Source organism: Carlito syrichta, unplaced genomic scaffold (assembly GCF_000164805.1).
Source record: "Carlito syrichta isolate Samal-C Ts95f unplaced genomic scaffold, Tarsius_syrichta-2.0.1 Scaffold312129, whole genome shotgun sequence".
Taxonomy (NCBI): Eukaryota; Metazoa; Chordata; class Mammalia; order Primates; family Tarsiidae; genus Carlito; species Carlito syrichta.
In genome coordinates, this window is record NW_007256225.1 from 279241 (window position 1) to 296230 (window position 16990).

Genomic DNA, 16990 nt, shown 5'->3' on the forward strand with positions numbered 1-16990 from the left:
TTACAGATGCGCTACCACGCCCAGCTGATTTTTTGATTTATTGTAGACATGAGGTCTCCATGCCCACACGGTTCTCGAACCCGCGGGCTCAGGCAATCCACTCGCCTCAGCCTCCCAAAGGCGCGGGATTACAGGCTGAGCCACCGAGCCCAGCTGTTGTGTGTATTATGTGAGATACAGCATGTCTGTAATTCTTCTGCTGAGACTGGATCTTGCTATATTGCCCAAACTGCTCTTTAACTCCTGGGCTCCAGTGATCCTCCCATCACAGCCCCTCAAAGTGCTGAGATTATAGGCAAGCGCCCCAGCCTGCAATAATTATTTAAGTTAACCCCAATGTCCTTGAAGTACAGGATTCTCTGTGTAGGAGAACAAGGATATATATAGAACACAGAAGTGGTTACATAAAAAATCTTTTAGAGCAGGGCTCAGTGGCTCTGCCCGTAATCCCGTGCCTTGGGAGGCTGAGATGAGTGGATTGCCTGAGCCCGCGGGTTCGAGACCCACCTGGGCAACTTGGTGAGACCTCATCTCTACAATAAATCAAAAAAATTAGCCGGGTGTGGTAGCGAGCGCCTGTAATTCCAGCTGCTTGGAAGGCTGAGGCGGAAGGATCGCCGGAGCCCAGCAGGTCGAGGCTATGGTGGCCGGGAGCGGCTAGTGCACTCCAGTCTGAGCAACAGAGTGAGACTCCAACTCAAAAAAAAAAGGCTTTTAGTTTTTAATCTAAATTTCTATGCACTGAAAAAAAACTGGAAATGAACACTAAACCACTGTTTACAATGAGTACACCTATGGTCCAGATCATGATTTTCAAACATTCTCCCACTAAAAGTAACCAGGAATCCTTGAAGGAATGGCTGATTCCAAGTCTGGAACAGAAAAACTTCTACATGACCTTGAAACATCTCATCATACCAGACCTCATCTCTACAATTTAAAAAAAAAGAAAGAAATTAGCCGGGGGCAGTGGCAAGTGCCTGCAGTTCCAACTACTCGGAAGGCTGAGGCAGAAGGATCACCTGAGTCAAGCAGGTTGAGGTTGTCGTGGCCATGAGCATGCCACTGCACTCCAGAATGGATAACAGTAAAATTTCTACTCAAAAAAACAAAACAAACAAACGAAGAAACAATAGACTATTACATTTTACAACTCTCTAAAAAATTAATCAAACCTAGGTAAAGACAACACTACTACTATCATTAAAAAAAAGGCAATCTGCCATATATCCCCCAATAGAAGAACATAACCTTTATAGTATTCTTGCAAATCAAAGCATCAGAAAAATAGCAAACATCAAGGTACAACTACTAATCAATGTACAAAAACACAGATGACAAATTCATGGCAAATTATACTACTTCAGTGCAATCAGCAAAACCAAACTAAGGAAATGCTACCGGCTGGCTCAGAGGCTCAGCCTGTAATCCCAGTACGGAGGCCAAGGTGAGTGGATTGCCTGGGCTCGCAGGTTCGAGATCAGCCTGGGCAACTTGGTGAGACCTCGTCTCTATAATAAATAAAAAATTACCCAGGTGTGGTAGCACACAACTGTAGTTGCGGCTACTTGGAAGACTGAGGCAGAAGGATCACTAGAGCCCAGCAGGTCGATGCTGGGATGGCCGTGAGTGTGCCACTGCACTCTAGCCTTGGTGACAGAGTGGACACCAACTCAAAAGGAGACAGAAAAGAGAAAAAAGAAATGCTACTGAGCAAATGACTCAGTTTCTTCAACAAATAAATAGCAAGGGCAGTGAAAGAGAGAATAATTTAAAATATTAAGCTGGTGTGCTGGCTCTTGCCTGTAATCCCAGCACTTTGGGAGGCGCAGGTGAGAAAATTGCCTGAGCTCAGGAGTTCAAGACCAGGCTGAACAACATGATGAGAACTTGTCTCCAAAAAAAAAAAAAGAGAGAGAGAGAGAAGGAAGTTGGTTAGAGCAACGTGTTAATTTAAAAAATATTACGAGACTTAAAACCAACTGCTAACTAACTGCAGATTATAGACCTCATATAGATCTTAAATCACATAAACTATTTTAAAAATCGATGTCTGTGATAACTGGACTTCTGAACACTGAGTGGATATTTAACGATATTAGGAAAAAGTTTTTTTAGGTCTTATAACAATACTTTGGAGATTTTTAAAATATGTATATATACGGAGAGAGAGAGAGAGAGAGAGAGACAGTCTCACTCACTCTGTCATCCAGGCTGAAGTAGAGTGGTGACATGATCACAGCCCATCACAGCCCCGACTTCCTAGGTTCAGGGAATTGTTCCGCCTCAGGCTCCTAAGTAGCTGGAACTACATGCATGCACCACCACACTCGGCCTTGTAGCTGTGTTTTTAAAAACCCTTATCTCTGCCGGGCTTGGTGGCTCAGCCTTTAATCCCGCGCCTTTGGGAGGCTGAGGTGAGTGGATTGCCTGAGCCCATGGGTTCGAGACCCGCCTGGGCAGCGAGACCTCATCTCTACAATAAATCAAAAAATCAGCCAGGCGTGGCAGTGCATGCCTGTAATTCCGGTTACTCGGTAGCCTGAGGCGGAAGGATCGCCGGAGCCCAGCAGGCGAGGCTGTGGTGGCCGGGAGTGGCTATTGCACTCCAGTCTGGGCAACCGAGTGAGACTCCAACTCAAAAAAAAAAAAAAACCTTATCTCAGTTGAGCTTGGTGGCTCAGCCTGTAATCCCGCGCTTTGGGAGGCTGAGGTGAGTGGATTGCCTGAGACCGCAGGCTCGAGACCCGCCTGGGCAACTTGGCAAGACCTCATCTCTACAATAAATCAAAAAATTAGCCGGGTGTGTTAGCGCGCGCCTGTAGTTCCGGCCAACTGGAAGGCTGAGGTGGAAGGATCACCGGACGTCGAGGATGCGGTAGCCGGGAGCGCGCCACTGCACTCCAGTCTGGGCAGGAGAGTGAGACTCCAACTCAAAAAAAAAAAAACCAAAAAAACCTTATCTCTCAGATACATCCAAAAATATTTATAGACAAAAACCATGTGGTGCTTGAGATTTGCTTTAAAATAATACAAAGAGAAAGAAATTGGTAGAGTACAGATGAAACACAACTGGCCGTGTATTAAAGTTAAGTGGTAACTACATGGGAATTCATCACACTATTCTCATTTTATATATGTATAAGTTTTTCCATAATAAAAAGTTTCTTGCTGGGCGCAGTAATCTCAGCACTTTGGGAGGACAAAACAGGAGGATTTTTTTGAGTCAGAGCCTTACTCTGTCACCCAAGCTGGAGTGCAGTGGCACGCTCACAGCCATCTCAGTCTCAACCTGCCAGGTTCACGTGATTCTTCTGCCTCAGTCTTCCAAATAGCTAGGAACACAGGTGTGCACAACCAGTGTTGTGCACAGGTGTGCCTGACTAATTTTTTTGATTTATTGTAGAGAAAAGGTCTCATCATATTGCCCAGGCTAATCTCAAACCCCTGAGCTCAGGTAATCCTCTCACCTCCAGCTCACAAAGTGCTGGGATTACAGGCATCAGTCATCACACCCAGCTCAAAGCAGAGGAATGCTTGAGCTCAGGAGTTCGAGACCAGCCTGAACAACAAAGCTAGACCTCAACTCGACAAAAAACAAGAAAATTAGCCAGCTGTGGTGGCGCACACCTATAGTACCAGTTATTCAGGAAGCTGAAGTAGAAGGACTGCCTGAGCCCAGAAGGTGGAGGATGCAATGAGCTGTGACTCTGTCACTAAACTCCAGCCCAGGTGACAGTGGTACCCTAATTAAAAAAAAAAAAAAAAACGTTCTAAAAAATATGTCAAACAAGTGTTTCTACGAACACATAAAAAACATACAGTTTAGCTTCAACAGTAATAGGCCATCTGATTATTTTTTCTTCTACTCTCTTCCTAAATTCTAATTGTTCCTTTTTGATCATACAGTCCTGCCCTGAGACAAAATAATTTTTTTTTAAGACATAGGGAATCATTCTATCACTCAGGCTAGAGTGCAATGGTATGATCATAGATCACTGCAGCCTCGAACACCTGGCCTGAAGCAATCCTCCCACCTCAGCCTTCCAAAGTGCTGGGATTACAAGCATAAGTCACCATGCCCAACCAAAAAAGAACTTTTAAAAGTAAAAGAAACCAGTTAGTCTGGGCAATCTTAATTTCTTCCTCTCCCACCTCCTTCCTGTTACCTTTTGCACCTTCTAATCTCAAATCTCAGCCAACATCTTCCCAACTGCCTTTTAATCCTATTCCAATGAGAAAGAAGACAAAGAGTGCTAATAAAATAAGTCTCATCGTTAAGGACAATGAGAGTAAATCATGTAGTGATTTCAGCACATGGGTGAAAGTCAGGTGAAAGCCACCTTAACAAATAATAAAACATGACCTACCTTGAAGTTTTCCAGAAGCACCTTGCACTCTCTTCCAGCTCAAAACCAAACCACATTTCTAAAAAGAAAACAAATAAAAAAGATTGCTACAAAATAATTTAACAATATAATTTTTAAAGTAACAAAATAATTTTCAATGCAAATAAGAGCATTATATTCCCACTGGAGGAAAAAACCAGAAGAAAGACAAATAAGAGATCAGCAACTAAGTTTGTTAAAATTTCCCCCAATTTCCAAACTCCTTATATATAAAAAAAAAAAAATCAGCTAGGCTCGGTGGCTCAGCCTGTAATCCCACACCTTTGGGAGGCTGAGGTGAGTGGATTGCCTGAGCCTACAGGTTCGAGACCCGCCTGGGCAACATGGCAAGACCTCATATCTACAATAAGTCAAAATGAACCGGGCATGGTAGCACGCGCCTGTAGTTTCAGTTACTTGGAAGGCTGAGGCAGAAGGATCGCCGGAGCCAAGCAGGTCGAGGCTGCAGTGACCAGGAGCAGCCACTGCACTCCAGTCTGGGCGACAGAGTGAGACTCCAACTCAAAAAAAAACAAACAAAAAAATCTATGACATATCATTTTAAGATAAATATAAATTCTTACTGATTCTTCTTTTGTAGAAAATTCCCTACCTTTTAATAAATTAAAAAGTTTACAGCATTACTTCTCCTACCAAAAAAATATATAAAAAAGCTAAGTGTCTATAACAGAATGGTTAAAGAGAACTATAATAAATTCAAGTAAATATTATAAATCCATTAAGACTGCTTTAAAACTGTATGCATATATTTATAAAAGATTTTTTAATGACATAGGAAAAGGCTTGATACGGTATTCAAAAGTATCTTGGGAAAAGAAAAAGGAGTCATACAGTAAGATTTAAACTATGTAAAAAAAATTCTGTAAAACATACAGAAAAATTACAAAATGTTAAGGGACATGTTATCTAAAGGGGGATCATTATTACACTTTAAAAGGAAACAAAGTTATCTAACATTATTTCTAGTTATTAAAGTAAAAACTAGAAAATAAGTTATTTTTATGGAAGGAAGGCAAAAAAAAAAAGATAAACTATTTTTGGAAAAAAATAAAAAGATTACCTGTCCGAGTTGAGAGAATATATACATTTTCCACATCTCCCTTCAGAGAAACCACTAAAATGACAGTCAAAGAATATAAAAGACAGAAGTCCCAAACTCAAATCAATGAGGAAATCAAAGAGATTTCCTCAAAATTATGAAAAGAAGCCGGGTTCGGTGGCTCAGTCTATAATCCTGTGCTTTGGGAGGCCGAGGTGAGTGGATTGCCTGAGCCCGCGGGTTCAACACCCGCCTGGGTAACTTGGCGAGACACCATCTCCACAATAAATCAAAAAAATTAGCTGGGCGTGGTAGCGCGTGCCTATAGTTCCAGCTACTTGGAAGGCTAAGGCAGAAGGATCGCAGGAGCCCAGCAGGTCGAGGCTGCGGTGGCCGGGAGTGGCCACTGCACTCCAGTCTGGGCGACAGAGTGAGACTCCAACTCAAAAAAAAAAATCTTTTTTGAAAAGACAAAACACAAATGATGGATGATAACATTTTGCAGAGCAAAGAAGGTTGTACCTTCAAGTGTGTATAGAGCGGATACCAAAGAGAAAGAATCAGACTCACTGATTCTCCAAAGCAAGGGGAACTGGACTCCAGTGAAGGGTACAGTGAAGAATGGAGTTTCGAGCTGAATAAAAACAGGCACTTACTTAACCCAAACATAGAATAATCAGAGTCTCACAGTCTGTTCAAGCAACTACCCTGCCCCCACTACCAGAGAATATAGCCTGAAGACTAAAGTCTGAGAAAAATGGACAAGAACAGTTTTCTGCTGTGGAGTAGCATACGTGACAAAAGACCTGGAGACTAGAAGAGACAGGAAAGGGAGACAGTAAAGGCATTTGTAGGAAATGACTGAACTCATTTTTAGTTGGGGTCTCACTCTGTCACCCAGGCTGAGTACAGAGGCACAAAAATGGCTCAACACAGTCTTGAACTACTGTACTCAAACAATCCTCCACCTTGACCTCCCAAAGTGCTGGGGATTGCAGGTGTACAGGTGTGAGGTTTTTTGGGTTTTTTTTTTTTTTTTTTGAGTTGGAGTCTCACTCAGTCGCCCAGACTGGAGTGCAGTGGCCACTCCCAGCCACCGCACCCTCGACCTGCTGGGCTCTGACAATCCTTCCGCCTCAGCCTTCCAAGTAGCCGGAATTACAAGCACGCACTACCACGCACGGCTAATTTTTTTGATTTATTGTAGAGATGACATCTCGCCAAGTTGCCCAGGAGGGTCTTGAACCTGCGGGCTCAGGCAATTCACTCACCTCAGCCTCCCAAAGCATGGGATTACTGGCTGAGCCACCAAGCCCAGCCAGGTGTGAGTTTTTAAAAAGAAATCTTTCAAATTGAAAGCATTTTCACACAAAAATGAGTATTCATGGTACCATTATTCATAATAGCCAACAGGTAGAAATTATCCCAACCAAGGAATGGATTTATAAAATCTAATTTATCCATAAAATGAATTATTTGATCATAAAATAGAAATACTGATACATGCTACAACAGGAATGAATCCTGAAGACAGTATACTAAGTGAAAGATGCCAAGCACAGAAGGCCACACATTCTATGGTCCCATTTATATGAAGTGCCCAGAAGAGGCAAATCTATTAAGACATAAAAGAAAATAGTGGTTGCCAGTGGCTGGAGTAGAAATGAATGAGGGTAACTTAATACTACACACAGGTCGGGCGTGGTGGCTCAAGCCTATAATCCGAGCACTCTGGGATGCCAAGGCAAGAGGATTGCCTGGGTCCGTGGGTTGGAGACAAGCCTGAGCAACATGGTGAGACCTCGACTCTACAATAAATCAAAAAAAATTAGCTGGGTGTGGTAGCACGCGCCTGTAGTTCCAGCTAATGGAAGGCTAAGGCAGAAGGATCGCCTGAGCCCAGCAGGTCGAGGCTCCGGTGGCCAGGAGAGTGCGACTGCACTCCATCCTGAGCGACACAATGATCTCCAACTGAAAAATAAAAACACTATGCACAGTACTTCCTTTCATAATGAAAATGTCCTGGAATTAAGATAGTTGTAATATTTACAAAACTTTCTGAATATACTAAAAACCACTAAATGGTACATTACAAGAGGGTAAAAATTGTGATATATGAATTAAATCTCAATGAAGATATTACAAATAAATATTGCCAGGTGCAGTGGCTCAAGCCTACAATCCCAGCACTGTGGGATTCTTGAGGTGAGAGGATTTCGTGATTCCAGGAGTTCAAGACCAGCCTGGGCGACTTGGTAAGACCTCATCCCTACAATAAATCAAAGAATTAGCCAGGCATGGTGGTGAGTGCCTGTAGTTACAACTACTTAGAAGGTTGAAGCGAAGGATCGCCTGAGCCCAGCAATGGTAGCCATGACCGTGCCACTGCACTCCAGCCTTGAGTGACAGAGTGAGACTCCAACTCAAAAAAACAAAACAAAACAAAACACCAATGTGAGAGTGAACGAGGAAGGAACAGAGTGCTCCAATTCTACCAGCAGAATGCTGTTTTGTTTGCCCACAGGAGTTTCAGGAACCTCTTTATAATCCATAAACTGCATTCATTTATTCATTCTTCAATCCATACACTACTGCATCAATCCAACAAAACCAGCTATGTTGGTATATCCATTCATTATCCATACCAACCCAACATACATCCCCAACACCTACTATGTACACACAGTGCAAGAGATTTGACTGAAACTGATATACATGTCTGTCTCAGGCTCTGGAGCAGTGGTTCTCAACCCATGGCAAGTTCCTCCCCAAGCCGCTGCAAGAGATATTGGGTATTAATGGAGACATTAAAAAGAGGGTGGGTGAGGAAGCTTCAGAGACAGAGAACTAATGAACTTTAAATCATGGTATTAAAATAAATATCCTGAGGCCGAGGTGAGTGGATTGCCTGAGCCTGTGGGTTCGAGACCCGCCTGGGCAACTTGGCGAAACCTCATCTCTACAATAAATCAAAAAATTAGCTGGGCGTGGTAGTGCGGGCCTGTAGTTCCAGCTACTTGGAAGGCTTAGGCGGAAGGATTGCCGGAGCCCAACAGGCCGAGGCTGCGGTGGCCGGGAGCGGCCACTGCACTCCAGTCTGGGCGACAGAGTAAGACTCCAACTCAAAAAAGTAAATAAATAAATATCCTGGCTGGGTACAGTGGCTCAGCCTGTAATTCCAGCAGTTAGGGAGGCTGAGGTGAGTGGAATGCCTGAGCTCATGGGTTCGAGGTCAGCGTAGTCAACTTGACGAGACCCCATCTCTACAATAAATCAAATTTAGTTGGCCGAGGTAGCACGTGCCTGCAGTCCCGGTTACTTAGAAGGCGGAGGTAGAAGAACTGTCTAAGCCCAGCAGGTTGACACTGGGGTAGCCATGAATGTGTCACTGTACTCCAGTCTGGGTGGCGGAGTGAGACTCCAACTCAAGTAAATAAATAAATAAATAAGCCAATTGAAAAGCTGGAGGATAAAGTCGAGGACAAAACCCAAGAACCAGTACAAGTATACTAAGAGATGGAATACAGTAAATAAAAGACACTTAGGCCAACCCAGGAAGTTCAACATTCAAGTAAAGAATTCCTAAAGAAGAGAAACAATAAAGAGAATTACCAAATAGCCAGAGTATTTCTCAAGAAATTGCCCACTACCAGGTGCACTGACTCATGCTTGCAATCCCAGCACTTTGGGAGCATAGGCAAGAGGATTGCCTGAGCCCAGGGTCAAGACTAGCCTAAGCCAACATGACAAGACCTGTCTCTACAATAAATTAAAAAATTAGCTGGGCGTAGTGCCGCACATCTATAGTTCCAGCTACTTGGAAGGCTGAAGCAGAAGGATCTACTGAGCCCAGGAGGTCAAGGCTGAGGTGGCCATGAGCATGCTAGTGCACTCCAGCCTGGGTGACAAAAGTGAGACTACAACTCAAAGAAACCGCCCACCAAGTAAATAACTTGCATAATAATGTAAGAAAAATAAGAAAACCCAGCAAAGAATCATGAAATTTCACACAATCAGGAAAAAACTCAAATTCAAACTGAAAGAGACATTCCAAGGAATAGCAGGTCACAAAGAAGATTGAGAATGGCACTAGACTTCTCAAAACCACAAGACAATATTTCTTTTTTTTTTTTGGAATTGGAGTCTCACTTCGTCACCCAGGCTAGAGTGCTGTGGCACACTCATGACCACTCCAGCATCGACCTGCTGGGCTCCTGCGATCCTTCTGCCTCAGCCTTCCAAGTAGCCAGAACTATAGGCGTGCAGTACCATGCCCGGCTAATTTTTGATTTACTGTAGAGACGAGGTCTCGCCAAATTGCCCGGGCTGGTCTCAAACCTGCAGGCTCAGGCAATCCACTCGCCTCAGCCTCCCAAAGTGCTGAGTCACACAAGAACAGAGGCAGGAAGAGCTCCAGAAAAGAAGGGAAACTGAGAGATTACTTGACACTTTTCAGTAGTGGGAGAAAAAAAGGCTGGTATGAGGCAGAAGTAATGGAGAAGTCTGAGGATTTTAATACATTTACAGAAAATCAGGAGCATGAAAGAATAAAGCAATTAACCATTCTGAGAAAGCAAAGAGTTGTAAAAGAAAGGAAACACAATCAAAGTACAGGGCTTAGTTCTGCCTAAACTATTTACATAACCATCATGACACTGATTCACAATTTTACTACACTGTAACAACTCTGTTAGGAAACTGGATAAGGGAGACTACAGCATGTAAGAGAGTTTAGGCCTCCATAACAAGTCAACAGGTAACTATCAAAATTATAAAGGACAACAGCAAAAGACAAATCAAAACAAGAATGAAGTAACATTTCACATCAGTTTCAAAGTCTAATCACCAAGTGAGAAATAAGACCTACGAGAATGGAAATATATGACACTGCTAGATTAAGTATAAATAGGCATAACCACTTTGGGGGGGAAAAATTGCCACTATCTTATAAAGCTGAAGCTAAGTATGCCCTAAGACTCAGAAATTCCATACCAAGATAATGCATTACAGAATTTTTTCACATACACCGAGGAAGACATGCTGAGGAAGGGGCACTTCTGAAAATGCAGGAATAAAAAAAAGGAAAATAAGTTACTTCCTGTTTCTTTGTCCTACTATTTTCGAGGGCTTTTCACTTTGTTCAAACTACATGTTTTGGCAGAATCTAATCAAACTTTTGACAGAATCCAATCAGGATAGTGACCTTTTGTAAGCCAATCAACAAATAGGACATGAAAATGAAATGATTATGTAAACCAATCAGTGTGTAACAAGTAATGCTAACAGCCGTTTCCAGCTACAAAATATCCAATCAAATGGATAATGCCAAACTGCTGCCTTGTATGGAAGACAAAGAAACTAAAATGTAATAAGGCAATGACTGTCTGTATTCCTGGCTCAGCCTTTGGATTAGAATCTACTGAGCTGGTGTCTGCACAAATAAATGCTGCTTCCTGGCAAAACACCTCGGTGTCCCATGTCTCTCTGCGGCCAATTCCCGCTACATTTCTATTAGTAGTAATGATATAGAAAGAGAGACTTCCAGAAACAGAGAAGAGCAAACATATTTCTACACTCCAGCAACTTCGATTTTCCTGGATTCCATGAGGGCAAAGTCCTGGTTTTCTGCAGACCCTGGACATAGTCATGTGGCCGCAGTGAAAATCCCAGGTGCAAGAGTCAGAATTCAGTCTGAAGTCACTAGAAAGGCCCAGGAGGTAAAGAAGGAAAATGAAATGCAAAAACCAGAAAAATCCTCAGACCCTGAGGCACTCAGGAAATCAGAATTTCCTTCCTACAATGGGGAGTCCTTGAATATAGAGAGTTGAGGAGGAAGAATTATGAATGGTCTAGAGCAACTGACTGGCAAGACTGCAGGACACATATGAACTGCTCCTAAGGCCAACCAGAGGCTGAGGCAAGCCTAGCCATTCCCTGAGGAGGGACCCCACAAAGGACTCTGGGATACAGATGACAGAAGGACTTCTCAGCAGACCCTCTCTTGCAGCCCTGGCTGTTCTTCCAGGTCCTAAGTACCAGCCCCAGGCCTGTGACATCTCTGTTCACTCTGAAGTGCTGCTGTCAAACCTTCTGTCTCAGTCTTCCAAGTAGCCAGAAATACAGGCATGCTATCATGCATGGCCAATTTTTTATTTGTTGTAGAGATGAGGGATTGCCAAGTTGCACAGACTGGTTGCCCCTGGGCTCAGACAATCCTCTGGCCTCCACCTCCCAAAGTGCTGGGATCACAGCTGTGAGTCACCACACCCAGCCTGTTTTATTTTTTGTAGAGATGGGGATTTGCCACATTGCCCAGGCTGGTCTTGAACCCCAGGCCTCAAGTGATCCTCCTGTCTTAGCCTCCCAAAGTGCTGGGTTTACAGGCATGAGCCACTGTGCCCAACCAAATTTCTTCAGTGTGACAATAGCATTATGATTATGTAGAATGGGCAACTTGGCGAGACCTCGTCTCTACAATAAATTGAAAAATTAGCCAGATATGGGGGCACACACCTACAGTTCCAGTTACTTGGGAGGCTGAGGCAAAAAGAGCACCTGAGCCCAGCAGGCCAAGGTTAGGGTGGCTGTGAGCATGCACACTGCACTCAGGGGATACATGAAGGATTCACAGGTAAAATGTCATGTCACAATTTACTCTTAAATTATTCAGGAGAAAGAAGAGTGTGTGAGTGTATAATATAAATGTATCAAACTGTGTTCACTGATGAATCTAGCTAAAGAATACAAGTGCATTCACTTTTTCTGCAGGAGTCAAATGTTTCAAAATAAAAAGCAGTCATTGAGAATCCTCTTCCTGCTTTTCCTTAAGTTTTAAGTGTACAACAATAAAACAATCTATTGAAAAATAACAATTCAACTTACAGCTAAGAGCTGTCTTATAAGCATGTCTGAGGCTTTCTCGGAAATGTTGCCAACAAAAACCGTAGTAGTGGGACCGCAATTTTCATCATTTTCTTTAGCCTTTAAGCCTGGATGATCCTTCCTTGCTCCCAAATGCTTTCCAACCATGGACACAGTGGGGACCAAGACCTAGGGTGAAGAAAGGCAAAGAAATTGGACCTAGCAATTAAGTTTCCTATCATATTTAACATTAGGCTAAAGACAGTTATGTTAAAATAATAAATATAGAGCACATTATTTAGGCTTCTGCATACTTGCGCATCTAATCTAAAGCTCCTGAAGCACACAGTACATTTCATTAAAGCAAACTTACTCAAGAAGAGTAAACCACCTCTACTGAATTACCTTTCTTCGAAAAATACTTGAAAAAGCAAACAAAAATAACCAAGAGTATCTGTTATGTTTAAGACATAATTTTTATTTTTTGAGTTGGAGTCTCACTCTGTCACCCAGACTGGAGTGCAATGGCCGCTCCTGGCCATCGCAGTCTAGATCGGCCGGGCTCCGGCGATCCTTCCACCTCAGCCTTCCAAGTAGCCGGATTTACAGGCATGCGCTACCACGCCCAGCTGATTTTTGATTTATTGTAGAGATGAGGTCTCGCTGCCCAGGCGGGTCTCGAACCTGCGGGCTCAGGCAATCCACTCACCTCAGCCTCCCAAAGGCGCGGGATTACAGGCTGAGCCACCGAGCCCGGCTAAGACATAATTTTTAAATGTTTAAGACATCATAAACCATTTAAAATAATCAAATACACCCAGAAGTTTTTTTTTCATAATACCAGTATCCTGGTACTCTCATAAGTATAAAAGCAAATTTCAATTGTCTCTGCTCATCCTTGAGCAGAATACTCAAACCATAGCACCTCCACACACACACTTAATTTTGCTATTTATAGTATTTATGTTCCAATCTTATTTTCCCTTTATAGCTTCCAACTTCCCCAAGGAAGAAATAGATGTTTGTACTTGGCACTGAATTTAGCAAACACCTTTAGTAGGCACTGAATAAATAGTGGTGAGCTGGGAGTGCTGTTCCAACCCCAAATTCTCTAGCCTGAAGTACAAAGGGAAGAGTACCTGTCTGGAGGCTTTCCAGAACAACCCAACGGTGGGAGTCCAAGGCAGGAAAAGCCGGACTCCGCTGAGGATGCAGAATCACATCTTCTTGGTGGTCTGCCTCACACCCAATTTCCATTTGTCCAAGTAGCTTCCCTTGCCTTGACTAAAACAACACTCCCCTACCCTTTTAAAACCCCAAAGATATGAAAAAAACAGCTGCCAAGTACTGAGATCTACCCTCTTTCAAAGAATTCTAAGTGACATCTATTTTACCTATTAATTCTAAAGGAAATTCTGGATAAAAAAGAGTCCAGTGGGTTATTATTTATTCATGTGCTACAGGACATGAGCATTGTTAACTAAGATGTACAGTGTTCAGAAGTTTTGATAACTGCTGAGAATGAAGGTTCAAGACATATTAATGACTACCAGAATATTTTAGCCAAGGAAAGACTTCAGTGAAGCTTTACAAAGCTTGAATATATCATATTAGAGGACAGAAAACTAAAATTTCCATGGGCTAACATTGGGGAGGTAGGAAGAAAAGTTAGAAAGGTACTCAACACAAATATCATTAAAAATTTGAATTTTTACAAAGATCATTTCTACATTCTTTTTTTTTTTGAGTTGGAGTCTCACTCAGTTGCCCAGACTGGAGTGCAGTGGCCGCTCCCGGCCACGGCAGGCTCGACTTGCTGGGCTCCGGCGATCCTTCCGCCTCAGCCTTCCGAGTAGCCGGAATTATAGGCATGCGCCACCACGCCCGGCTGATTTTTTTATTTATTGTAGAGATGAGGTCTCACTGTCCAGGCGGGTCTCGAACCCGCAGGCTCAGGCAATCCACTCACCTCAGCCTCCCAAAGGCGCGGGATTACAGGCTGAGCCATCGAGCCTGGCTCATTTTTACATTCTTTTTTTTTCCAGAGTTAGGATCTTACTTTGTCATCCAGGCTGGAGTGGACTGACACAATCGCAGCTCACCAGAGCCTCCACCTCCTGGTCTTAGGCAACCCTCCCACCTCAGCCTCCCAAGTAGCGCCACCACACCCAGTTATTTTTTTGCTTTCTGTAGAAAAGAGGTCTCATTTAAGTTGCCTAGGCTGGTCTCAAACGCCAAACAATTGGTTCAAGTCATCCTCCTGCCTCAGCCTCCCAAACTGCTAGGATTACAGATGTGAACCACCGTGCCTGGCCTCATTTCTGCATTCTTTTAAGAGAAGAGACACAAGCCGGGCTTCGGTGGCTCAGCCTGTAATCCCGTGCCTTTGGGAGGCTGAGGTGAGTGGATTGTCTGAGCCTGCGGGTTCAGGACCCACCTGGGCAGCGAGACCTCATCTCTACAACAAATCAAAAAATCAGCCGGCAGTGGTAGTGCATGCCTGTAATTCTGCCTACTGGGAAGGTTGAGGCGGAAGGATCGTCGCAGCCCAGGAGGTCGAGGCTGCGGTGGCCAGGAGCGGCCACTGCACTCCAGTCTGGGCGACAGAGTGAGACTCCAATTAAAAAAAAAGAGAAGAGACACGTCAGATCATTCTCTCATCTCCCAGGACCAAGTAAATGACAAGTCTAGAGAATAAGAGGAAAATCATAAAATTATCTACTTAGGGAGCACATTTTAGGGACAACTGCATATATGCAAAGCTGAGCGAAAATCATACTTGCTAAAATAGGTAGTACGATACACACAGGTGATGTTATTCTTTTAAATACTAATAAACAATTTATCTAAGTTTATCAGGTTGTTTAGATTTAAAAGTGCTAGCACTACCATAATTTGTAATCTCTCCATTGAAATATACTTACAGTTGGAGCAGGCGCCATAATGCTCATTGGTACAGGAATCATTGGGGTCCCTAAGAAAAGAAAAAGATTGAACCTTTAGTACATGACAGTATATGGCTGTATTCTACAACTACATGAACTTAACGAATAGTTTACATAAGTGGAAATACAGGACAATGAAAATGAATATTGATGAATGTCTTTTCGTGAAAGCAATATGGTTATAAAGGCAGTATATAAAAACCTACCCCCCAAAAACTATTCTGTTGGGTGGGGTGGCTCATGCCTGTAATCTCAGCATTTTGGGAGGCAGAAGTGAGAGAACTGCCTGAGCCCAGGGGTTTCAGACCTGCCAGGGCAACTTGGTGAGACCTCGTCTCTACAATAAATTGAAAAATTAGCCAGATGTGGTGGCACACACCTGCAGTTCCAGTTACTTGGGAGGCTGAGGCAGAAAGAGCACCTGAGGCCAGCGGGCCAAGGTTAGGGTGGTTGTGAGCATGCACACTGCACTCCAGCCTGAGCGAGAGTGAGACTCCTACTCAAAATAATAAGCAACAAAAAAAATCAGACAAATGAACACACAAAAAAACCCATTCAGAAAGTGAAATGGCTATTATAACATGATTTTGCAATAAAGAATATAAAATTCTGAATAGCTGTCTGTTCAGGTTCCTGTGGTTCAGCAATCCTAAAACCAGTACCTTTCACAATACAAACTTATACTAGTATTAAAGAATCTATTTTTTTGAGTTGGAGTCTCACTCTGTCGCCCAGGTTGAAGAGCACTGGCACGCTCACAGCCACCACAGCCTCGACCTGCTGGGTTCAGGCAATCATTTTGCCTTAGTCGAGTTGCCCAGTCTGGTCTCAAACCTGTGGCCTAGGCAATTCTTTTACCTCAGCCTGGAAAGTGCTGGGATTACAGGCTTGAGCCACCACACTCAGCCTAAGAATTCTTTAAAAGTAACAACACACTGTGCAACATGGTGACTATAAGTCATAACAATATACTGTATTTCTGAAAACTACTAAGAATACTTAAGTGCTATCAATACACAGCAAGATGTGAAGCAATACATGTTAAATAGCTCAATGTAGCCATTCCACAATGTATACATACTTGAAAACATTTTGTACATGATAAATATATACAATTTAGTCAAGCAAATGAAGTAAAAATAAATCCTTTGAAATTTTCTTAAGAATCAAAAAAGAAGTTTATCTGTAAATCTAAAAACAGTCTTGTTAGGGCTGGGCTTGGTAGCTTAGCCTGTAATCCTGGGCTTTGGGAGGCCAAGGTGAGTGGACTGCCTGAGCCCACAGGTTCGAGACCCGCCTAGGCAACTTGGTGAGACATCATTTCTACAATAAATCAAAAAAAATAGCCCAGCGTGGTAGCACGCGCCTGTAGTTCCAGTTACTTGGAAGGCTGAGGTGGAAGAATCGCCAGAGCCCAGCAGGTCAAGGCTATGGTGGCCGGGAGCGTGCCACTGCCCTCCAGTCTGGGAGACAGAGTGAGAGTACAACTCAAAAAAAAAAAAAAAAAGAATCTTGTTGCCGGGCTCGATGGCTCAGCCTGTAATCCCGCGCCTTTGGGAGGCTGAGGTGAGTGGACTGCCTGAGCCTGCGGGTTTGAGACCCGCCTGGGCAGCGAGACCTCATCTCTACAATAAAAAAAATAAAAAAGTCAGCCAGGCATGGTAGCACATGCCTGTAATTCCGGCTACTCAGAAGGCTGAGGTGGAAGGATCGCCGGAGCCCAGCAGGCGAGGCTG

At 43.3% G+C, this 16990-nt stretch overlaps 1 protein-coding gene across 1 annotated transcript in view; it reads right to left on the reverse strand.

The window, feature by feature from the left end:
• RBM25 (RNA binding motif protein 25) overlaps positions 1-16990 on the reverse strand; it is a 68220-nt gene that overhangs the window by 32421 nt on the left and 18809 nt on the right. The window contains exons 3-5 of the mRNA XM_008069588.2: positions 15234-15283; positions 12331-12498; positions 4371-4428 (exon numbers count right to left, since the gene is read on the reverse strand). Of these exons, the coding sequence (XP_008067779.1) occupies positions 4371-4428; positions 12331-12498; positions 15234-15283 (276 nt within the window). The remainder of the gene's footprint in view (positions 1-4370; positions 4429-12330; positions 12499-15233; positions 15284-16990) is intronic.